The following is a 25,545-nucleotide window of genomic DNA, read 5'->3' as shown; positions in this document are numbered from 1 at the left end:
TTTCTTGATACCATGCTTCAATTTTTTTTCTTTCGAGCCGAGAGTCTATCAGAAACAACCTCTCTACCCTACAAAAATAGAGATAAAATACGCGTACATTCTAACCTTCGCATAACCCACTTGCAGAAGTAGATTGGATATGTTGTTGTTGTTTTGATTGATTATATCATTTTATATGATCTTAACAAAAATTAAATTACCTTAAAATAAGTATTTCTTACATAAAACATAATATATACTAATAATTATAAAAAACGCCATGTAATAAATGAGATGGATAAAAGGAGATTTAGTTGGGGCGGTTCGGGCTTATTAGTTGGATCGGATTAAATGGGGGCGATTAATTAGTTTAAGTTAATTATGTTATTAATCAATGAGAGGCTGCCATGTAATAAATGAAATTGTTAATTGAGTTTTGAAATGGGTCCGTTAAAAATAAGGGTATTTTAGGCCCCAAAGGTGGATGGAGAGCATTTTTACACCAAATTTAATAGTTCAAGGATATTTTAGGCCCTTTTCCGAAAAAAAAAAATCTATCCCCACTACCACCATTTTCTAGTTAATAACTCAAATACACACATATTAACAAACTACTACTCCTAGTTTCACATTGCATTTTACACTCCACATTGCATTTTACACTCACAGCAGTGAAAAACAAGAATTTTTCAATCCTATTAGTGTGAGTGGAGCTAATTCGAAAAACACAAGAGTAGAATTTTGATCCGATCTCTGAAGAATGAGATCGAAATTTTTCTTATCTTGCTATTGCGTTGTCATATTTTTCTTGATACCATGCCTCGATTTTTTTTTTCTTTCGAGCCGAGAGTCCATTAGAAACAACATCTCTACCCTACAAAAATAGGGATAAAATACGCGTACATTCTAACCTTCCCATAACCCACTTGTGAAAGTATACTGGATATGTTGTTTTTTGTTTTTGTTTGATTATATCATTTTATATGATCTTAACAAAAATTAAATTACCTTAAAATAAGTATTTCTTACATAAAACATAATATATACTAATAATTATCAAAAACGCACCTTAAATATCACTTCCTTCCGAGTTTTCTACCTGAACTATCAACGTAAACTTCCTAAACTATAATCATTTAATTAACAAAACACACCTCAACAATAACTTGTGTCATATTTCTCACATAAAACATGGAGTAATAATAATGTCTTTGAGCCAGAGCCTTCTTCCTAACCTTTTATCTTTCTTCTAATCTCATAGTATATGTCACTACCCAAATTATCAAACAAACAAACAAACAAAAAGTCTAACCCCAACACCATTTTTCTAGTCAATAACTCAAATTTGCAGAGTCATATCAGTAAAAATACCTCTCTGATCTCATCTCAGTGCTGAGTGAAGCTAATTGTAAAAACACAACAACAGTAGTTTAAATTTTGATCTGATCGATCTTGGAATAATGAGATCGATTGGGGATTGAAAACAATCAATGCAGTCAAACTCATCATCTCCACCATTTCCTTTAATTCCACTTGTACTTTTGAATAATGGCAGTGGTGGTGGTCAAGAATTGAGTTTTGAAGGTGGCGGGTTTGAATTATCAAGGTTATTGTTCTTAGGTTCTTTGTTGTTCTCTTCTCAAGGAGGTGATATGGACTTATCTAAAGTTGGTGAGAAGATTTTGAGTTCTGTTCGTTCTGCTAGATCTCTTGGTCTCCTCCCTTCTTCTAATCATCGTCCCGAGGTAAAATTTTTGTTGCTTATTTTGTAGGATTTTGGCGTTTGGTCATAAGAATTGTGAATTTTGTAAAAAAAAGAAAGTAATAGACCCTCTGTCTCAGTTAATGTGGCACAGTTCGTATTCCGAGATTTAACAACAACGACAAAAAACAAAAAACCCAGTGTTATCCACAAGTGGGGTCTGGGAAGTGGGGTCTGGGGAGGGTAGGTGTAGAGATAGCAAAATAACAAGATACAAAACAAATGTGGCAACAGATAGTAATACACATCAAGGAATAAGAAACTACGAGATAACGGGATACTACTACTAAAAGGGAAAGAGGAGAGGAGGAGACTCGCCCCCTCCCTCCCCACACGGAAGGCGACGACACTTAGCTACCTGCTAACTTTCTATCCTAATTCTTGACTTCTATACCTTCCAATCTAGGGTCATGTCTTCAGTCAGCTGAAGTTGTGCTATGTCCTGCCTGATCACCTTCTCCCAGTTCTTGTTCGGCCTACCTCTACCTCTCCGAATTCCTGCTACAGCCAACCTTTTGCACCTCCTTATTGGCGTATCCTCACACCTCCTTTTCACATGCCTGAATCGCCTTAGCCTCGCTTTGTTATCTTGTCTGCTAGTGATGCCACTCCCACCTTGTCCCTTATAACTTCATGTCTAATCATATCTCTCCGAGTATGCCCACACATCCATCTGAGCCTCCTCATCTCCGCTACCTTAATCTTCTGAACGTGGGCATTCTTGACTGGCCAATACTCTGCCCCATACAACAATGCTGGTCTAACCAGTAACCACCACTTTGAAGAACTTACCTTTAAGCCTTGGCAACACCTTCTTACACAGTACCCCTGAGGCAAGCCTCCATTTCACCCACCCCGCTCCCATGTGACGTGCGACATCATCGTCAATCTCCCAGTCTCCCCGGATTACAGACCCAAGATACTTGAAGCTTCCTCTCTTGGGTATGACTTGTTCCTCTATCTTCATTTCTACTTCCATCTCATGCGCTACGTATTCCGAGAGTCTAAAATTTTAATTTTGACTGTGAATTCGGGCATGAAATCTTTTAAGTTTTTTGAAAAGTGAAAACTACATAAGAGGTAGAGGTAGGCCGAAGAAGTATTGGGGGAAGTGATTAGACAGGACATGGCGCATTTCCTGGTTACGGAGGACATGACCTTAGATAAGAGGGTATGGAGGAATCATATTAGGGTAGAAGGATAGTAGGTAGTCGCGTTTATCCTCCCTTAAGAGTAGTTATGTTGTTCTATAGTTTCTTGTATCTTGATTTCTGCGAGTATCTGTTGGTTTCGAATGATTTATTTACTTCCATTGTTTCATTTTCATAGTTATCTATAGCAGTTGATACTCCTTTTATCATGACTTTCTTGTTTTGTTATTTCTTGTTTTCATATTGTTTTCGATACGCTTGATCATATCTAACCTTTTGTCTTTTCCTCTCTTTTTCTCCTCTCTTGAGCCGAGGGTCTTTCGGAAACAGCCGCCCTACCTTTCAAGGTGGGGGTTAGGTCTGCGTACACTCTACCCTCCCCAGACCCCACATAGTGGGATTATACTGGGCTTGTTGTTGTTGTTGTTGTTGAAAAGTGAAAACTACATAAAAATTACTATAAGTCACAGTTCATTAACCACCACCGGGAGTCTTTACTACCTTTTATTGAGATTTGGAGTCTTCCTTGCAATCCTTTAGTATCACTGACTGAATCTTTGCAGAAATAGGCCAGCTTCAACAATTTTCCAGTCTGAACTGAATATCACCACCAGTATTAGGCAAGGATTCAGCCAACAACCAGTTTTTTTTTCACGGCAACACCATACAGGCTTGGAAAGAGATCTTTAAGCTCCATGTTCACTCCAAAAGTCTGTCCAAAATCTGGCCTTTTTCCCCATTCCCCAACTGTCAGTTTTTAGTATTCTTGAATTCTCCCCCACAGGTTAGCAATCTGCTTCCAGATAGAAGCTCCATAAGGGAAGTTATCAGGTTTAGGATCCATAAAACTGTCTTTTACCATAGTTGGTGATAATAAGCAGCTTTCCCATCATTAAACCTCCACAACCATTGATAGAGCATGCTTCTGTTCTGTTTCTAATATCCCTCACCTCAAAACCACCACCTATTTAGCATCTTGTGACTTTTTTTCACGTTACTACATGCATTTTTCTAATTTCAGTATTGCCATCCCACATTAAATTATGTCCTAAGACTATTTATTCTCTTTTTTTTATCTTCACTGGATTTGGGATAAGTGACATTAGAAAGGTTGGTATACTTTAGAACAATGTTTGGAGAAATTGGATGGCATGTTTATTATGTATTTTTCTTGAAGGTATCTACTTCTTTTATGTGTACACTGTATCTTATGACTAAAGTTCTCTTATTTCTGTCAACTTTTGGGGTGTAAACATTAATAACAATAAACGTGTCGCATGCATGCTCCTTATGTGCACTTTTAGTAGATATGGCTGGAAATAAAAATGCCATAATTCAGGCTTTCTTTCTGAGGGAGGGCTAGAAATTATTGTAAGGTTATCAACATTTTTTTTAACTGTTGTCATTTATTATGCAATGAACAGTCTTCAGTTCTTTTTTTTTTCCTCACAAGATGAAGTTTGCTTGCAGGTTCCTGAACGAGCTGCAGCTGCTGCTGCACTTGCACGTGTTTTAGCTGGGCTACCTCCTCATCAGAGATACAATCTGTCATCAAGCTCGGAGGAACTGAGCTCAATATATGGGAGCAAACCTCCTGGTCAAGTTGTCGAGGAGCTGGAGGAAGAATTCTATGAAGAGGTTCACCTTCTGCATCTGAATAAATATTGTAGCCATGTGTGTTTCTGTCCTGTACATCCTCCAGTGGTTTTTATTTTTATTTTTCAACATTCTCTCTAGTGGATCACTACAAGAAAGCAATCCCAGAAAAAAAAAAAAAAAAAAAAAAGGAAGAAGAAAGAAAGATCTAGGTAAAAGATTTGACATTTCTTTAGCCTTAGGTTGGAGTTGGGGTGGGGGTTTTGGGGGGGGGGGGGGGGGGTTAAAGGTGGATGCCGAATCTTAACTTGGTGGGTCCAACATTTAGGTTTTTAAACCCTGAACCTATTACGATTTTGAAATTATGGGTTCAAAATGTTTGAAATTTGTGTGATTTTTCACATATATATCTATATTCCATGTCGAAAATGATGGGTTCGGCTGAACCTACTGTTTACATGCTCCATCTGCCACAGGGGTGAGTGGGGGTGGGGCACATGCAAGTGGGAGCTATAATGTTGAACGGAGTTGATGTAGTACAGATGATGATCCTATTGAAAAACAGATTTCATTGACTTGATCATTTCGGCCCTCGCTGGCAAGCCTATGGAAGTCACAACATACCTCATTTTTATTATTTTGGCAAGATCTTCGTCAATCTTTTCACGATTATTGTAAGAGTAGTTATCGTGCATATAATCTGTAATTTCTGGACTTCTTTTCCCAGGGATTTAGGTAAGAAAGCTCTTTCCTTTAATTTTGAACAAGGTTAACGCTGCCACTCTGTAAACTGCGTCATGTTATTGTTGCTTGATGTTGGATCTCTGTTGGATAGTTGCCTATCTTCTTCTCCTCATGATGTATGTTTTTTATTTTCTTTTTGTGCTCTTAGTCAAAAACTTCCATCAGTGCAATCCGGACTTTGCTCTCTTGAAAGTATTATCTGCCATTAACATTGGTTGAAAAACAAGTATTTATGAAATAGTGGACAAGAGATGTCAATTGCGAGTGGGCTTTCTAGTAGTTACGATTTGGTGGTGGGAGTAGTCTGAAAGGGTTGGCCTGCCTGTTGGCTGTTTCTACTGTCAGCAAACTATACATGTCTTTTATCAGTTCTCCCCTCAGAATTATTCTGTTAATGAACTTAGCATTTCATTCGTGTGTAAGCTGTAGCATATGCATGGGTTTTGGTCTTTCTACACGGAAACGATCTTCGAGTACCGCATACATCTTGATTCCTGGTCATGTCATATTCTCGTTTTCTTCCCCCCATTGCCAGTCTGTTGCAGATCTATTTTTTATTCCTCTAGTTGCTTCATTTTATCCCCTTTCTCCCCCTTAGTTGTTCCGTACTTTAGCATTTGCAATCCATATAACTCCAGTTTTCGTGATAGTTCCTGGGATATCTATGTATAGGAATTTGATCCTGTCAGACATATTCTGGAGCATATTCCATCTGAAGAGAGTGAGCTAGCTTACTTGGAAGACCAGGTATTACTTCAATTCTTTCTTTTGGGTGGAGGAGGGAGAGAATTCTCCATTTGACTTGCCATATGCTTGTCATTGTATAAGTTAGATTGTTGTTTGAGTTAGATTGTTGTTTGTTATGTTTTAACTGTATGTCAATTAGCAAAACCCACTTTCTTTTTATGATGATATAAGAATCATTATCTGCTTTATGCTTTATGAAGAATCAGAAACTTATTTATTTCTGCTGCATATATGTATCCAATAGCTGCATCAGATTACCTATCAAAAAAATAAATAAAAATAGCTGCATCAGATTACTTTAGTGGCGAAGAAACAGTCTCCTTCCTTTGTTGGCTGATACTCAAAAGAAGGTGGTGCTTGATCTATGTTGCTTTCAATGGGCTCATGGAGGTACATACTAGTCTTAGGTCCAGTAATCCAGCCAATCATGCCTTGGGTAATGATGCATTCCAGTGAGTGAGCCACAATTTTAGGCATTACCGTCCTCATGCCCTTCCAGGCTTCTGGCTCAACAAGAAAGGGAGAACAACGCGGGATGTGGGATAGGCGCATGCCTTGATTGCATGTTTTTGCTGGGAACCTAGTCTAGTATTTAAGTGGAGAAGGGTAGATGGGTATGCCCGTTACCCATTGAGATTTGAAGCTGGAAATCGAATATCTCGGTTACCCAAAAAAGGGCAATCATCATCCTCATTTGGTATGTTATGTGCAAGAATAGCAATGGGTCCATACTGAGTTGTTTAGACATTTTCTTTTGCAAGCGGATAGTAAGATTGGGAAATATGCTACTCCCTTCGTCCCGATTTAGTGACACTCTTTCCTTTTTAGTTAGTCCCAAAAGGATTGACACATTTCTATATTTAGTAACAATTTTAACTTTAAAATACTCATTTCACCGTTAGTGAGATGATTTATAGCCACACAAATATTTATGACTTATATTAGACAAGTTTCAGAAGTCTTCCTTTATTTCTTAAACTCCTTACCCAGTCAAACACCTTCACATAAATTGGGACGAAGGGAGTAATATTTTGTACTTGTGTGTATTTGATAAGACTTAAGGGGTTGTTTGGTGTGAAGGATAAGCAAAAATAGTCCGGGGATAAAATTTTAGTGCCTCCTTATCCCATGTTTGGTTGGAATAAAAATTCAGGATAACTAATCTCGGGATTAGTTATCCCGGGATTGTAGCCTTATTTTATCCCACCGAGGGTGGAATAACTAATCCCAGGATAACTTACCCCGGGATAAGTTGTTTCCCAACCAAACGAGCCCTAAGAGTAAAGTAGTTGAGCATTCCACTCTATCTATCCTACTTCTTTTCACAGTTATTCGTTGTAAAAAGTAGTTTGGACTGTTTGACGGCTGATGAGTTGGTAATCTGCAATGACATGACGAAGCTGGTTTTCCTGGATTTTGCCTTTATTTGATGGAATCCGATACATGTTTTTTGTCAGCTGCTTTCCTATTTTGTCAATAATTTTCCTTTCATAAGAAAAGCAACTGATACAACAACAACAACACACCCAGTGTAATCCCACAAGTGGGGTTTGGGGAGGGTGGTGTGTACGCAGACCTTACCCCTACCTTGTGAAGGTAGAGAGGCTGTTTCCTATAGACCCTCGGCTCAAAGAAAAATGTAAAAATCACCTTATATAATTGGCTTTGTCACGGATAAAAGAGCGCTGGAACTTTTTACCAAAGTGTTTTTATGAGACATGTATCAACTATATCAATGAATGTTCCATTACTAAAAAATGATTCTGCTATGTATTAAACTGTAGGCCACTCTTAGATTGGCACAGCTGGACAGAATTTCTGAACGTTTGTCATGCCATGTGATGGAGCATCATGAAGTAATGGGTAAGAGTTGTTCTTGGTGTTTTTCACCTATTGGAATCATTAGAAGTGCTTGAAGGTTACTGCCGGTCTCATCCAAATCTGCTTGGTTAATGCTTCTGAGTATTGATTGTAGATATTATTGTAATCTATTTTGTTTCTTTAATATTTTTAATTTCTTTGTGCAATAGTAACTCTATCAGTCAGTATCTTGTTTAGATGTGTATAAAATAGGGAAAAAGGGTGTGAAATGATAGAGCAACTGATTATTCCATCAGTTTGGTGGAGTACTTACACATGTTCCAGACTTGGTAAATTCCTGATTCTAGGCACAATTACATCAAACCGGTCAAATTAAATCACATATTTTTTTTACAAGGTATATAATTTTGTTAATTTCAAAAAACTTCTGTGAACAATAAAGGACCTATATCAAAATATGATATTCGAAGAATTACATCCTCTTCTATACAAAGTTAATTCTCTTTCCCCTTAAATGCTCTCCTATTTCTCTCCTTCCACAACACTCACATTATGACTAGAGGGCAACATCCCATGCCATGCGTCTTCTCTTCTTTATTCTAAAGTGCTCAATTTTGAATGAAGTATATCCTTTTCTGATCTACATTTTCCACTGCAAGGCGAACCAATTTGATTCTATCTACCACAATCGTGTAGTCACCTGTCAATGCAATAAGAGGTGATCCATATCTTCGTTTGAAAATATACACATAAATCACAAGCTAACCCTTGTGATTCTCTTATTATCCAAGTTCCTAGTGTTAGAATCACCCCCTTATTAGCCAAATGAAAGATTACCGCATCATCTTATCTACAACAACAACAAGCCCAGTATAATCCCACCATGTGGGGTCTGGGCCGCATCATCTTATCTAATTAGCTAAATGTCCTAATCAAATCTACAAAACTTCCAATATTCTCTCTCAGGTTGGAGCATACATAGTAGAGGTTTGGTGAAATGAAATACAAACGCTTAACACTACTTTAACATTCTAACCTCCTTAGCGTTCTAATATGTTCCATCAAACTCAAAATGAGAAAATAACTTTAGTTTGTTTATTTTTAGAATGTAAAAACCACAAGTTTGTTTATTTTGGAAACGTAGAAAACTAAATATTGTCAGAATTGGGTATCCAACACGATGTGCACTTATGACACATCCCGCGCTTTGCCATTGAACCAAATCTCCGGGGGCTTGTTGAACTGCTGAACTTGTGAAAAATTCTAAAAGATAATATTACTGATGGAATTGATGTTAAACATTTTGGGATGTCCCCAAATAGGAACTGAGTAGTACTTTGGTTACTATCATTTAGTTAACATGGGGATCTTTTCCTTCTAATTTTGGAATTTCTTGTTATTTTGGCAGTGAAGGGAATGGATCTTGTGAGACAACTGGAAAGAGACTTGAAGATTGCAAATGTCATTTGCATGGTAAGCAGCTGATGGTGTTGCATTAGAACTTCTTTGTTGTTTTACTGAGAAGATTCCTAATTGTTGCAACTTCTATCAGTGGTGGATCACCTTTTACATTTTTCTTTGTATCAAGATGATAATTCAAGTTGATTCTTAAAGTTTCTGTAACAGTTTGGTTAGAAGCAGCTTCATCTCAGTTTGCCAAACTTTGTTCTTTTGAGTTTTGCAGAATGGTCGCCGGTATTTAACCTCTTCAAGGAATGAGGTGTCAAGGGACCTCATTGTCTCCACCAATTCTAAAAGAAAACAAACACTCTTGGTACTATCCTATGCTTAACTCCTTCACAGACCCAAACGATACTATTGCTTCCCCTATGCCCCCCACCTCCCATTTTTTTCTTAAACAAACATATATATTACCTTTAGTGGGAAGTTTGTTTGTGTATATATAAAATATGAACTATGTATGTATGTAAAAAAGTTGCTCTCCTTGTCTTTCTCATTTTCAGTTAGGGGTGTTCTTGTTCATCTCTCTTTGTGATGAATCTAGGATTCCCTCCTTTTATCGGTGTGTATTTGAATCTTTTACGAATTGCTCTTTGCAGGATGTGCTTCCTGTCCTGACTGAGCTGCGCCATGCGCTAGACATGCAATCAACACTTGAAACTCTTGTTGAGGAAGGAAGATTCTCAAAGGTCCCATTCAACTTCTGATATTACTTAGGCTAGCATTACATCTTGCGCATTCTTTCCCCTTTTTCTTTCTCTTTCCCCTAGTGATACTGTTCCTTCTTATGGCTTGTCTTGTTTTCTATGCGATTCTAGCATACATACTTTTTCATAATGCTCAATCAGTGAACTTGCAGGCGTTCCAAGTACTATCAGAATATTTACAAGTTTTGGACACACTTTCAGAGCTTTCTGCCGCACAAGAGATGAGCCGTGGTGTTGAGGTAACTAATTAGATCTTTATCTAAGTAAAGAAAAGCTTCTTTTTATTTTTGAGAAACTCTTTGCACATCTTCTCCTAATTTTTACACTTATTCACCTAATTGTTTCCCTTCCTCTTCTTTGTGGTTGCTTTTCTCATCTTTTCTTGTGGTGGTTTTAGACATTTTGGATATGTGAACAACTTGATCATGCTCTTTGATATTCTGAAAATTTTGCAGGTTTGGTTAGGGAAGACTCTTCAAAAGCTGGATTCACTTCTATTAGGAGTGTGCCAAGATTTCAAAGAGGAGAACTATGTAACTGTGAGTGAATCAGCCTTCTTCACATTATAAATTGGTAAAATATCAGTATATTTATTTTCCATCCAGGGTACCGTTTGGTAAGTGGAGAGAGGATGAGGAGACAGACTACTTCTGTATTCTGAATCTATACTGTATATGCTTTTTTCTCATTCTTCATTCCTTCTTTTCCCCCTTAGTTCTGCTCTTGTAAAAGCACAAACAATTAATGGGTCTACAATTCCTTGAATCACTGTTCAAGTCTCTCTCTCTCTCTCTCACGTTGCTTCTAGGTGGAATAAGCACCACCTTAAGGAGTCGTTTGGTTGAAGGGATAAGGATAATATTCCCGATATAAAATGTGAAATTATTTTTATCTTATGTTTTGTTATAATTTTTGATTCCGGTATAAGTAATCCTGGAATAATTTACACCACAATTGTGGTATTATTTTTATACCACATTCTATGTGGGGTAACAATCCCTGGATAAAAAACCAAATGACAAAGACGCCCTTCTTCAAAGCTCTTCTCCCAAAGTCCTGTAAGAAGGCCAAGGTTATAATTGGAACAAAAGTTGTTACAAGTTTATCTAGTACCAAACCTGTATATCCTATTTTACTCCAACGAACCAAACATTGACACAAAAATGTATATCCACTAAATAATCCCGTTATTGTTTAATCCCAGCATTATAATCCCACATTATAATTTGTTCTCAAACCAAGTGACTACTAAAGGTTGTTGCTTCAATTGCTATTGGATTTAGAACAAATTCACTTGTAATAAACTTTTTGATTTGAAAGGAGTGCATCTTTCTCTCTTCTTTGAATAGTGACTCTGGTTCTATCCATCATTGTTGTGTTCATACTGTTCTCAGGTAGTTGACGCTTATGCACTAATTGGAGATGTCGCTGGCCTTGCAGAGAAGATACAAAGTTTCTTTATGCAGGAGGTTCTATCTGAAACCCACTCTGCGCTGAAGGCTACCGTACAAGAGGTGTGTTGTATTCAGTTTTGGGGGATATATGGCTAAAGTACTAGGTATACAAGGAATAAAATTAAGCTTAGTTTGCATACCCTTTTTGCTGGAGGAGATTTGAAGAGCATTGAATTTTTTATTTTATTTGTTTAAAGACAGCTCCTCTTGTTGCAGGATCTGGATAATAACAATGTGCAAAGTAGTAGGTATATGTTTCATGCCTTTTGACTTCCTCCACTATTGTGGTTTTCTTTCTCTCTTGATTTGTCATTTGTGCCCCATTTTTCAGGCTCACATATAGTGATCTGTGCACCCAGATACCTGAATCCAAGTTTAGGCAATGCTTGCTAGCAACACTAGCTGTACTTTTTGGGTTGATGTGTTCATATCATGCAATACAGAACTTCCAGCCTGAGGATAAGGTATGTACAATAATGACTAATGTTTACTCCATGGCAGCTTTTAAGTGCTTCATGTATGCCTCAGGTTCAAACGTATAAGTTCATGGAGACCGTTGGGCATAGCTATACTTTGTGAATTATTCCATCTCTACGTGACGTTTTTTCCTCTGTACTTGTGGTCTCTCTTGGGATTCATGGTACCATACCAAGTGTTAACCTTTCTTTTTTTACTAGTAGTCATTTTAGCTGCCCTCCCCAGACCCCACTTGTGGGGTGGTGTTGTTGTTGTAATCATTTTAGCTGCAAAGCATAGAAGAGTTAACTTTTTCTCAAAGTTTATACCTTTCCATACGTTATGGTATCCTTTCTTATGATGGCAATTTGTGTGTATAGCACTCTTTTTTCTAAATGGAGGCTTGCTTCCGGAGTGCTATGTGACAAGAAGGTGCCACCACAACTTAAGGGAAAGTTCTACAAAGCGGTGGTTAGACCGACTATGTTGTATGGGGCGGAGTGTTGGCCAGTTAAGGTTTCTCACGTTCAAAAGATGAAAGTTGCTGAGATGAGAATGTTGAGATGGATGTGTGGCCACACCAGGAGTGACAGGATTAGGAATGAGGATATTCGGGACAAGGTGGGAGTGGCCTCGGTGGAAGACAAGATGCAAGAAGCGAGATTGAGATGGTTTGGGCATGTGAAGAGGAGAGACACGGATGCCCCAGTGCGGAGGTGTGAGAGGTTGGCCATGGATGGTTTCAGACGAGGTAGGGGTAGGCCAAAGAAGTATTGGGGAGAGGTAATTAGACACGACATGGCGCAGTTACAGCTTACCGAGGACATGACCTTAGATAGGAGGGTTTGGAGGACCCATATTAGGGTAGAAGGCTAGTAGATAGTCTCATTACCCTGCCTTATTAATAGTCGCATTATCGTAGTATAATTTCTTGTGCTCTAATTTATGCTATTATGCTATTATCTGTTATTTCCTGTGCTTTGATTATTCTATGTTATCTGTGTCGCTTGCGTTACTTCATTTCCATATCGCTTTGAATCTCTTAGCCGTATCTGACCTCTTTTTATGTTTTTATTGAGTCGAGGGTCTCTCGGAAACAGCCATCCTACCTTGGTAGGAGTAAGGTCTGCGTACACTCTACCCTCCCCAGACCCCACGTTGTGGGATTTCACTGGGTTGTTGTTGTTGTAGCACTCTTTTTTCTAAAATCCCATTACTTCACCTTACTAGTTTCAATATTTGCTTGCTATGTGATGCTGTTAGTTTTTTCTTTCCCGAGCCTGAGTTGTCAAAGTCTCGTGAACACTTATACGTCTTCTCTCTGTAGAAGGTTTATGGTTCTGTCAGGTTGTATCTTAAAAATGGAATATTTATGGTAGAGTTCAGTAGAAAGCTAGTGCAGTATGATTTCGATGTTACAGGCTAGAATTTTGGATATTAATTAAGTAGTCTATTATGTCTGAACTGCAATGGAGTAGCTCAAGTCTACAGAGCACTTGCTTAAGACGAGCAATCTGCCCTTCTTTCTTTTCCTTGCTGATATATCAAGCAAAGGTTAAGATACAAGACTAGCGATGGTCAACACATTAACCAAATTTTCTTGTGATTGACAACAGGATGATATTTCGTCACCAAGCACAGAGAGTGCGCCAATCTTATCCTCTGTTGAAGACCCACCAACTACTTCTGTTGCTTCATCCGACACTGCCATGCATGGCTCATCCGATATAAATAATAGGGTTGAAGAGGCAAGGAATGATGGAAGTACAGCGTCAAGCAGTGGATCCCCCTGGTTTCAGCTGAGGAAAGATGCTACAACCTTTGTTTCACATACATTACTTAGAGGTCGAAAGAATCTTTGGCAACTTACAACAAGTCGTGCAGCTGTCTTGCTTTCTTCACCAGCTATTCATTCTGCTAGCATCCATCAATTCTTAATAACTTATGAAGATTTAAACATTTTTGTACTGGCTGGGGAAGCCTTTTGTGGAAGTGAAGCGGTTGAGTTCAGGCAGAAAGTGAAATCTGTTTGTGAAAGTTATTTAGCTGCTTTCCATCGGCAAAATATATATGTAAGTTAGACTTAACTTATGCATGCGCTTATACCAGATGCAAGCAGGGGTCAAATTGTTTCATGTTTGTGATTGATTTTGAGTTTTATGGGAAGAGCAATGCTTTTGGTTGAGATTGTATTAAGTTGTATTAAGTCGCATATGTTTGGAAAAATAGCCCTGTGAATTTGATCTATGGCTGGGTAATTATCTTACTTGGAAGAATGGCATGTGGAAATGCATGACAAAAAATAAGGATTTTTACAGTGTCAAAAATATTTGTTAGACCCGCAATTTACATGTAATGTTATTTGTCATTTGTATAAAACATAATTGTTCAAGCTTTCACTTGCCTGTGAGTGTCTTTTCTGCAAGTTCACCCATAAAGATCATGTTAAAGCAGTCAGTCATACTTTAATTTGTTAGTGTCTTGTAATGACAATGAAAAACTGTGCTTGATAATTCAACCTCAAAGTCATGAAAATGTTCATCATCTGTACCGGTGCTCGTGTTTGGAGAAATGTTGATTAGTTATGCAACCTAACTCATGTAAGCCTGTTCTATACGAAGTCATTTAAGTCAGATTTAATAACATGATCATTAAAGATCCTTCATTATCTGGAAACAGAATTATCCTATCTGTGTTTTGCACCCCCTGCTTGATAAGATTTTAAAGATCTTTTTCATACAGGCTCTCAAGATGGTGCTGGAAAAGGAGAATTGGCTGATATTGCCGCCGGAGACAATAGAAGTAGTAAGCTTCGCTGGGCTTGTTGGTGATGGAGCAGCTTTGATAGTTTCATCTGAGACCCCTCCGAATGCTCGACGGCTGCAAGTACGTAAGTCTGTACATCCTATCCAAACTGACTCCTCTCAGAGGAATGGATTTTCAAGTTGGCTTAAGGGTGGAAACCCATTTCTGCCAAAACTAAATGGTAGTTCGAGGGAATACTTGGACTCTAGTTTGCTTAATGGATCTGCAATGCAAGAAAGTGGAAACTCCAATGAAGATTCTTTGGATAAGAGTTCTTTGAGAAACAGTGATGTAAATCATGTCAATGGGACTACTAATTTATCTGAAGATGAAAATGAAGATCTTCATGCTGATTTTATTGATGAAGATAGTCAACTACCTAGCCGGATTTCTAAACCTGGTCATTCAAGAAGTCGTTCTTCACATTGGAACAATGAACAAATAAAAGAGCAAACAGGATCATCTCTTAGCCTCCTGAGGTAAGTACTGGTCATATTCTTGGATATGCTGATGAAGAATCCTGTCAAGCTAAATATAAATGCAACACAGGTCATTGGATAAATATGCGAGGCTGATGCAGAAGTTAGAGATTGTTAATGTTGAGTTTTTTAAGGTACTTTAATTGCATTTAGATGTCATTGACCTCCAATAAATATTCTTTCTGCCTGCTTATTTGCTTTTGTGTTCTTTTTTTTTTTTTAAATATGATTTCCTCAACAGGGATTTTGTCAATTGTTTGGGATTTTCTTTCACTTTGTCTTTGAGACCTTCGGTCAGCAAAGTATTCATCCTAGTGGAAAGGCTGTGACTGACACACTGTCGAGTAAGTATTTTTATTCATCTACTTCCTCCAACACTCTCAAAAGGAATTATTCATGATTAATTCTTTAATTGTGTTTTTTTCTTTCTTTTTAAGATCTTTCATCATTCGTTTTCTTGCATATTAAATTTTTTGCCTGCCATTTGGCCTTTATAAAACCCCTGTTTCCCGCCCATGGTCCCCAGATAGGCTGAAGACTGCATTATCACGAATAACACAAGATTGTGACCAATGGATGAAACCCCAGTCTCAATTGTTTTCCTCCTCTCCTCCCTCAAGCTCAAGTACACCATTTTCTCACATGGATGTCACTCCTACCAGCCCTCCAAGTTACTTAACTGGTGCATCCTTGGGACTGAAGGTACGTACTTCTGTACAAAAGTATGGTTTATGAGATACGTTTTTTCCTAAGTATCTGGTCCACTGCTGCGAGACGACTCTACTTGTACTGGTATTGACACTTGCTCCGTCACTGACAATTCTCCTCAATTGTTTTCTAGTGGCTTGGGATGTTATCGGAAGAATACAAATGAACTTCTAATTTCATGTCCATCTTAAAGCTCCATGTTGCTTTCCAATAGTTGGCGTGTTTTGATATGTATGCTTTACCTTTCTTCCCACTATGTTTAAACTACTACAGGCTTCATTTTCCCACAAGAATTAATTTGTCATGCTTTTCCACACCTGATTGGTACTGCTAATCTCTTTAATTGTTATATACTTGATGTAATGAGACTAATATACAGATGTTCTCTTTTACCGTATTCTTGTACCTTGCCCTTTTAATTTCATGGTTAGTAATTGGAATTTGATGATGTCTATGCTTTGTAAACAAGATCTTTATCACAAAAGCTTCTTACCTTTTGTTTTGATAACTGTCTAATTTTTAGAACAGAGAGCCGTTTGTGATAGATAAGGGAAATGATAAATCCCTTTCTAAAGGGGGCTTTCACGCATTAGCCCAAATGTGCTGCTCTGTTATGGAAGCTCTCACCAATGCCAATTACTTGTACTTTCCATTCTGAAGCAATTTATGGCTAAATATGACATTTCCTCAAGAATTATGCAATTTATATTGGATGAGGGTGAAACAATCTAAAAGAAGAACCATAAAAATCTCCTCAACAAGTATTATGAGTGTAACTTTTATCCTTCCTTTTCTTTAGCAGAACGCACATCATCTGCAGATTGTTCTTGTGTGCAGATATTTTATTTAACAGCTTAAATCTTTAATTATGTTGATGTCTGTCAATATTGTGCTGCAGGAAAGATGCGCAGGTGCTGACACTACGTATGTTGTTGCTCGGTTGTTGCATAGATCTAAAGTGCATCTTCAGTCAATGCTTCAGAATCATGCGGCCCTGGTTGAGGACTTCTATGTGCATTTGGTATGTCTCTTTCAGATTTCCGCCTGTTGTAAGATTATTTCTTTGTAATTATTTTGATTTTTGATGTATCTAGAACTTCGAAGTGAGCTATTGCTTCACTCTGTATGGAAGAGTGGTGTGGGCTTCTGATAAAACTAACACGACCAAAGAGAAACGCTAGCTATGATACCATTTAATGTACAAATGAATAAAAAGGGTACATAGCAACTGTTTAGTTGGTTTCTTCAACGTATTTATATGTGCTGAATTGATAAAATGTTGTTGACGTGTCAGGTTTGATCGAGGACGTGCTTACATTCTGTTGTTGTTTCATTTCATTTTTTCAATTTTGAACAATTAGGTGAAGAAATGTTCCTTTCTTGTCTTTCATAGGTGGATGCTGTACCGGACCTTGTAGATCATATTCATAAAACAACTGCTAGATTACTTCTCCACATAAATGGGTGAGATTTATGTCCTTGCTCTATTATGTTTTGATAACTGGTTTACCTTTCTTAATGTCAGAGAAAAAACTGGGTTACCTTTCTTTTATGAAGGTGAATGATATTGATACACTCCCCTTACGGAGTTGGTGTCAATCATGATGGATGCAGTTTTACGCTTTCATGTCTGTATAGTTGAGAATTTTGAATGATGTTCTGATTTTTCCTCATCTTGTCTCTTTGGTTTGGACCGGGATTTTAATAGCGAATGTTGATGATTGGTTCACCCTAAGTTTAATAGCGAATGTTGTCCTTGCTCTATTATTATGTTTTGATAACTGGTTTACCTTTCTTAATGTCAAAGAAAAAACCGGGTTACCTTTCTTTTATGAAGGTGAATGATATTGATACACTCCCCTTACGGAGTTGGTCAGTCATGATGGATGCAGTTTTACGCTTTCATGTCTGTATAGTTAAGAATTTTGAATGATATTCTGATTTTTCCCCATCTTGTCTCTTTGGTTTGGACCGGGATTTTAATAGCGAATGTTGATGATTGGTTCACCCTAAGTTTATCATACATGAACATAAAGTCCTAGACATGAAAGTTTTGTCAAGGTGGGGGATAAATGCATAAGGTAACTAGACCTGCTAAATATAGGACAATTAAAGCTATAGCGAAAATAGATAAAGGGTAAACTCCATCTATCATAGGTTTCCAACATTACAGTCAGTAGAATCAAGGATTCAACATAATGAGGAAAATTAAGAAAGCATCTAAACAGTTCAAGGGGCTAAAAGATGTTAAGACAAAAGACATCTATTCCATATATGCGACTTTATTTGGTTGGTTTGAAGGTTAAAATGTTGATTAGACTTATTTTTGAATAAATTATTGATATACTTGTTGAAAAGTTGGTTTAATAAAAAACATTACATCAATATCTAAATTTAAAATCTTAGATGAATTTAAATTCTTGAAATTTGCCTCCGGGCCTTGGTGTAGTCTTGAGAGTGCAACACGTGATTTGTGGGTTAGGTGCAAGTCACAAGTCACTAATTCAAGCCTTGCCGTAGATAAAAATGGGTGTTTAAGTGGAGAAGGGTAGAGGGACATGCCCATCATCCATAGAGTTTTGAGTTGTGCACTAGTTGATCCTAGGGGATTTTTCGGTTATCAACAACAACAAACAACAACAACAACAACAAACCCAACGTAATCCCACAAGTGGGGTCTGGGGAGTATAGTGTGTACGCAGACCTTACTCCTACCTTGAGAAGGTAGAGAGGTGGTTTCCGATAGACCCTCAGCTCAAGGAAAGAAGAAAAAGAGGCATTAGCAACAAGCAGAAAAAACAATAACTGAGGCTAAAGAAACAACAGGTAGTAACAGAAATTTAAGAATAAGAATAATACTAACACTCCAGGAATGGAAAAGAATATGCCCAACTACCTGCTAACCTTCTACCCTAATTCTCGACCTCCACACCCTCCTATCAAGGTTCATGTACTCAGTGAGCTGAAGTTGTGTCATGTCCTGCCTAATCACCTCACCCCCATTCTTCTTTGGCCTACCTCTACCCCTCCTCAAGCCCACAATGGCCAACCTCTTACACCTCCTTATTGGGGCATCTGTGCATCTCTAATCACCACACCACTCTGTTAGACCGAATTGTGCAGAGTAATATTATCTATGGGAACAATGTCAAATATATATGGCGCCTTAAATTAAAAAGCTTCTCATAAGAATTGAGGAGAGTGAACTGAATATTGGAATCAAGTAGCAGTCTTCTTCTGTACATACCACTGCACCAATATTATCATTGTGAACAAAAGTTCACAATTTTTTCAAGAATTCAAATTCATATAACTATTCAAACTGGGACTTTTTATTGTGATGTTTTTTCGATCAAACTAAATATGTAAAGATCAAATTGACACCTTGAGCTCCGTGTATATCAAAACTTCATAAATGGGACGGAATAAATATTATTTAGCCTTTATGAAAATCTTGACTTTTGAGTGTGTGAAGTGCTGCTTTCAACTGATCGATCTTTATTCTTTGATTGTGACGCTGAGTCCCTCTTCCCTTCTAAAAAAGAAAGAAAAAGAAAGTAATTTTTGATCCTGAAAAATGCATGAAAAATAAAACATCAAAATTGTTGGTACGTTTATACTAAAAGTACCGGGAAAATGGGAATTTAGAGATATAGATCTGTGTGTTTGTTTTACAATAAATGGGAAAATGCAGGGACACAGTTGATTGTTTTACTTGCCTGCGACTGAATTCCCTGCACATGTTGGAACTTGGTTCATCGGTTATCTATGTATTTGTCAAAATTGGACTTGTAATCTGTTTTTCCAAATAATATTTAACCTAACAAGACAATCTCGAAGCTGAGGTGCTTAAAATAATGTTTGATTGGAACTATTTAAGCAGGTATGTCGATCGAATTGCCAATGCTAAATGGGAGGTGAAAGAGCTTGGAGTAGAGCACAATGGGTATGTATCAAAGTCTTCTTCCTTTCAGAATCCTTGGAATAGTTACTGAAATCTAGCCTTTATACGTTTTACGTTGAAACTGGACAGTGTGGGAAAAGTGTTAAGTGTGGAAAGTTGAGGATGGTATGTGTTCAATAGTCTCCAAAAAAATAGCTAGGCATGACAACTTGAAATTGTTATCAAGGTCGGATTTCATCGCTTAAGATGGTGTGCTACGTAGAGAAGGCGTGTTAGTGTGAACTTTTAACATGTTTGTGTTAGAAACTGTCTTTTACATGCTTTCACTTTTCTATATTAAAGAACTCGCCATCAAAGCCACCTAAAGACTTGCAAGGTTTTAGAATATGTGAGAAAATCTATATTTAAATGTTTCATTACTATCAAAGGCACATTAAATGTTACTGTATGACCTTTTTGTATATTTTAACTTTTTTAATTACTGGCCACCTCTTTAATTCTCCAACTATATACTTTGTTGACTCTGTTATTGTATTTAAACTATTTGATGAATTTTAAATTGTTCCTTTCTTTACAAATCTTTTGAAAAAAAAGGAATGGGCCTGTTGACCTGGGTGGATGTTACTGTTATGTAACCTCAGTCACTGAATTATACACATTTTTTAATTATTCAGCTCGGAATTGTAACTCAACCTCCTATATTGGGCGCTCTCTCTCCCTCTCTCTGAATCCGGTGTTAATTTATGTTCTTGCACCTCTATTTCTGCTCATAATCTTTTAAAAATGAAGCTTTTGAGAGATATATATTTTCTGATTAGATGAATGTAAAAGAATATGATTTTCCTTTCGTTTGATGATCTGTGATAGGAATTATGGTGGTTGATTCAACATGTGATAACCCAAAAGTAGAGATTCAGAAAGTTGTGAGATACTTTTGATTGTTGAAAAATGGGATCAGCACTAATTTAAAACAAAAATAGTACTCCCTCCCATTTTATGTGACATTCTTTCCTTTTTAGTCTGCCCAAAAAATGGCACTCCTCTTTGGAAATAATTCAATCTTAGAATCCACTTTTAATGACACAATTTTATGGCCATTAAAATGTCATGGCATTTTTAAAGCATTAAGTTCCAAAAGTTTTTCTTTCTTAAATTGGTTCCCAATCAAACACCACCTTGTAAAATGGGATGGGAAGAGTATTTAATATTGTAAAAATAAGGTCAAAATCAGCACGATTTTGGATTAACTCATAAAGAAAACAAGTTTTGTTAATTTAAATTGGATATAATAAAAAGAATTGGGACATAGAGAGTGATAAAGGTGTGAAAAGACCAGAATTAAGAAGACATACGATGTCATGAGGGTAAATATAATTGGAAATGTTGTGATTTTATATCTTTTGGAGATGGTAAGTAGTCCCATAGCAGATAGGTTAGTTTATGGCTGCCCAATGTAGAAACTGAACATATAAATTTGTATGAAGTCTCTTCTCTTACGTAATTACTAATTAGTTGTAGCTTTTTTTAAGGAATGGAACAATTGGTTAGACTTTGTGAGGTGTTTATTTCTAATAATTCTTAATTGGGAAAGCTAAAATTTCACTTTTGTGTTTTGAGTTTTGAGAGAAAGCGGGATGTTTAATTTATTCAACAAAAGCGCCTAGATGGTGGTGAGAACAGAGAAATTTACAGCAATAAAACTAAAATTGCAAACAATTTTGATTCGTATTCAACTATGGCCCCCATTAAGTAAGTGGGAGCTAATACAAAGCTAACAAGCTTTCTTAAATGGGAATGGCGATCTAGACACAGTATGATCAACAGAGTTTTGCACTTCCCAACTAGCTTGGGGTTGAGACTTAGTCGTTGTTTTAAATTTGGTGCTTATTATAACCAAAACAATAACCTAAAATGAAGTTTTTCAGTATTTGTTCTCTTGGTAAACTACACTCTATTTTTCCACAATATACTGATCTTTTGTTGAATTGACCGTAAAATTTACTGCTCCCGCTCAGCTCTTTCACTCAGCGCCTAACCAAAAATATGGTTTGACATTTGATGTTGCTAAAGTACCATCAATATCATGTGTCCCCTAATTTGATCCACTTTTTGCGCTGCAGATATGTAGATCTTTTGCTTGGAGAATTTAAGCATTATAAAACAAGGCTTGCTCATGGAGGAATTCGGAAGGAGGTAATGACTACCAACTGTTAAGAGTCAACATTGGTGGCGAAGCTCCAAATATACTACTCTTTCTTGCCCAACTCATGTGACAGCGAGACTGGTCACAGAGTTTTAAAAAAGAAAGACGGACATTTAAAACTTGGGTCAAAAACAAGCTATAGACATTTGTGTGTGGATATAAATCATCTCATTATGTGTAAAATTGAAAGTTTAAAGTAAAATTGTTTCTAAATAAGGAAGTATGACATTATTTTTTGGGACAGACTAAAAAGGAAAGTATGACACATAAACTGAGAAAAAGGAGTAATATTCAATCAGCTGCTCAAACATTTTGCATGAATATTATCTTATATGACACACAAACTGGGAAAAAGGAAGTAATATTCAATCAGCTGCTCAAACATTTTGCATGAATATTTTCTTATTCTTTCATCAGAATCTGGACAGTCAACTTCCATTTTCCTTTATAGTTTAGATCATTCATAGTCATTCTGAGATAATAAGTACACTAGGGAAATTAGGGTAAACATGCGGGGCCCCCCACATTGCATATGAAACTGAGGTCATGGAACTGTTATTCTCTATTATTTGCAAATACAGTTTGCTCCTGCACCAAATAATTGCTTCCCAATCCTCGTTCTTGCTTCTGCTGGTTGAAGAGCTACAGTACTGAAGGCGGTCAGCTTCAATCTCCTTGTCTAGAAAGGATTGGTGAATATTGTTTTGTTCAACAATCTTTCACTGTCAAAACTTAAAAGGGGAAAAACCTGCAAACATGTAACACTTGATGTTCTTGCTCTGCTCTGACTAAAGTTGTATTATTATGCGGAGAACCTACTCCTCGGTATTGCGTGGCCTCATCCGTGTATATATGAAATGAATTTAGAATGATGTTTAGAACATTTTGAATTGTTGAAAGTTTCTTCAGCATATCTAATTCTGAATTTGTGGCAATAATGCCCTATTACAGTTTGATGGGTTTTTAACCAATTCATGGCTTTTTCGCTTTCGTTATTTTCATTTTCATAGTGCTTTGAATTGCTTGTCCTTATCTGACCTTTTTTGCCATGCTTTCTATTGCGCCGAGGGTCTTTCGGAAACAGCCTCCCTACCTTGGAAGGTAGGGTTAAGGTCTGCGTGCACTTTACCCTTCCCAGACCCCACATTGTGGGATTTCACTGGGTATGTTGTTGTTGTTGTCCCTTGAATTGATGGAGATTGTCGTGACATGGTTGAAACGCCTGGTTTTTTAGTTCATGTCCTACTGTGACCACCTAAATTAAGATGATAATGTAAGGTTCCTGTTACTTTCCACTCTAGAGGGTAAATGTATTTATCAACGCATGGCTTGAAATAACTAATGTCCTTTATGCTAGAGTGATAGATGAAAATCTCTAAAGAAAGAGAAATTGTAATTTGGTTCTGACTTTTTCCTTCTATATTATCCAGGTCCAAGACCTCCTCTTAGAATATGGAGTTGATAATGTTGCTGAAATTCTCGTTGAAGGCCTATCTCGGGTGAAGAGGTGTACTGATGAAGGACGAGCTCTTATGTCATTAGATCTTCAGGTTTCAACTTACCATTAAGGATTTTCTACTCTTGCCTGCTCTAAATTCCAAATGAAACAGTGTTTAACCTCAATTTTGTTTTAGGTACTAATAAACGGCTTGAAGCATTTCATTTCCGTAGACGTGAGGCCTAAACTACAGATAGTTGAAACATTCATCAAGGTCAGTATAAGGGGCTTGTAACAGTGAATTTTCTCAACAAATACACGATGATCACATTGTTTGCTTCTCAGATTGGCGTCTTGCCTCCATGAACATTTAACCATCATTGCTAACCTCCGCTTAAATTCATTGAACAGGCCTACTATCTTCCAGAAACCGAGTTTGTCCACTGGGCACGTGCTCATCCGGTACAGAAAAGCTAAATGCAAAATCTAGTTATTATTATAATTTGATGATATGCTAAGAAGTTTTGTATCTTTCAAATGTTGCAGGAATACAGTAAAAGTCAGATTGTTGGTCTAATCAACCTAGTCTCTACAATGAAAGGCTGGAAAAGGAAAACCAGGTTGGAAGTGTTGGAAAAGATTGAGTAATTTTATACTCTGCCGTGAGTATGGGTGGCAAATGGACGAGTCATATTTTCATGGGCTAATTTTGGCACCCCTAGTGGTGAGTATCACGCATGTTCAGTTTTGCAGTAAGATTTATTTTTTCTGTTTTTGTGTAATTGATGTAAATCGGGCTGTCACATTATGTCCAGATTGTTGTAACACGATTTATTTGAAGGCTGTAAATTTATTTTCAATTTGTACTGTAACACTGTTCCTTCCAGGGGCATATCAAGTGTAAGATTGAATCCTAAAACCAAATAAAGTATATATATATATATATTGGCAGAGTTGGGTTTATGGTATGTATTTCGTTGTTATCAAGGACCATTGTTCCTTCTCCTCATTGCAGTTAGTATTTGAAAGTCATCCTTAAATTGAAGAAATATTTATCTTGAACTTAATTCAACTCAAGAAGTTAGTTCATGAGGTGAGAAATATTTAAGATCATATAAGGAAACATCAAATCATTAACTAAGCCAATGTGAAACACTAAACCACCTTACACGGCCAGAATTAGATAACTAGAGCTTCAAAACATAAGAATGGAACCCAATGTTGGGAAACACTACAAATATGGACGGGTTTGACTTTAATACTATGTGAAGAAAGACGGTTCGTGAGTGTAATTCATTTCAAATGTTAGCTCATGAGGTAAGGATTGTTCAAGATGATATAAAGCAATATATTTATTCCCTTAATTACTGTGGACCACTTTATATACGACAAATGTGGGATGATGTATTGGTGAAAGTGCCTAGATAAGAATTCAAGACCCTATTTATGGCATAGTCGAAGTTCATTAACTTTTTCACATTTAACTGTTTCAAATATACATGTTTGAAGTTTGGTTCGCCAAAGTGTAACTTAAAGACATTTTTGTCCAAAGTTTGGCCTGTCAATCTTAAATGTCAGACATAAGTTTGACTTGACAGTTCAAAACTTGAGACATTTTTGTGTAGGTCGAAAGTTTGGGACTATTAAACTAAGAGATTTTTTATAGGCCTGAGCTTTGATTTCAGGCTCGAATCCTTCAACCACTTCAAACCTGGCTTCATGATAGAAAACTACTTTGTGTACAAAGAAGATAATAAACAAGCAATCAGATAGTAAGCATGAATTCCAAATATCTTAATTGTACTTAGCATGCATCTAGTGCAAAGATACTTTTCATTTTTCAATAAGCAGTTATTTCTATATCCAAAGTTAGTATTGGACTAGTAAACAATTCGTCTACCAACTATATAAAATTATTGTTTAAATGCAATACCTATTTCTGTGAAGTGCATCAATTTTCACGGATCTTCTTAATGTTAGCCAAAGTAACAGCATTGAAAATTGCTGCTTTATCTCAACAGTTAGCACACTTGATATAACAACGTAGATATGGTTTAATAGAATTATTTTTAGTGATGTAGGTTTTCTTGCAACTAATTCTAAGAATACAGTGCTATTGAAGTTTATGTG

At 36.9% G+C, this 25,545-nt stretch overlaps 1 protein-coding gene across 5 annotated transcripts; it reads left to right on the top strand.

Moving 5' to 3' along the window:
- Nucleotides 1-1,170: 1,170 nt before the first annotated feature.
- Nucleotides 1,171-24,383, top strand: LOC132600494 (uncharacterized). 5 transcript variants are annotated; one of them, XM_060313705.1, is made up of 25 exons: nucleotides 1,176-1,724; nucleotides 4,363-4,530; nucleotides 5,905-5,979; nucleotides 7,764-7,842; nucleotides 9,209-9,273; nucleotides 9,485-9,574; nucleotides 9,861-9,950; nucleotides 10,121-10,207; nucleotides 10,424-10,507; nucleotides 11,363-11,482; nucleotides 11,639-11,670; nucleotides 11,754-11,886; nucleotides 13,495-13,950; nucleotides 14,621-15,162; nucleotides 15,233-15,296; nucleotides 15,404-15,506; nucleotides 15,689-15,864; nucleotides 16,769-16,891; nucleotides 17,264-17,334; nucleotides 19,751-19,816; nucleotides 21,895-21,967; nucleotides 23,408-23,527; nucleotides 23,612-23,689; nucleotides 23,827-23,877; nucleotides 23,962-24,383. In XM_060313705.1, exons 1-25 carry the CDS (start codon nucleotides 1,470-1,472, stop codon nucleotides 24,061-24,063), a joined length of 3,303 nt encoding a protein of 1,100 aa, XP_060169688.1. In that variant the 5' UTR covers nucleotides 1,176-1,469; the 3' UTR covers nucleotides 24,064-24,383. The 5 variants fall into 5 exon arrangements, 4 of the variants coding, with proteins under 4 accessions (XP_060169688.1, XP_060169686.1, XP_060169689.1 ...); XM_060313703.1 differs by having other exon boundaries at nucleotides 11,624-11,670; XM_060313706.1 differs by having other exon boundaries at nucleotides 1,177-1,724; nucleotides 19,754-19,816.
- Nucleotides 24,384-25,545: the final 1,162 nt, after the last annotated feature.

This window comes from Lycium barbarum, chromosome 6 (genome assembly GCF_019175385.1).
Source record: "Lycium barbarum isolate Lr01 chromosome 6, ASM1917538v2, whole genome shotgun sequence".
NCBI lineage: Eukaryota > Viridiplantae > Streptophyta > Magnoliopsida > Solanales > Solanaceae > Lycium > Lycium barbarum.
Note: the sequence above shows the minus strand (reverse complement) of the source record. Positions and strands in the feature narration are given on the sequence as shown.

Coding starts and splice junctions, on each gene's coding strand:
- LOC132600494 (XM_060313703.1), top strand. CDS start 1,470: ATGCAGTCAAACTCATCATCTCCACCATTTCCTTTAATTCCACTTGTA. Junction 10,208..10,423: donor AGATGAGCCGTGGTGTTGAG/GTAACTAATTAG, acceptor AAAATTTTGCAG/GTTTGGTTAGGGAAGACTCT. Junction 21,968..23,407: donor ATGGAGGAATTCGGAAGGAG/GTAATGACTACC, acceptor TATATTATCCAG/GTCCAAGACCTCCTCTTAGA.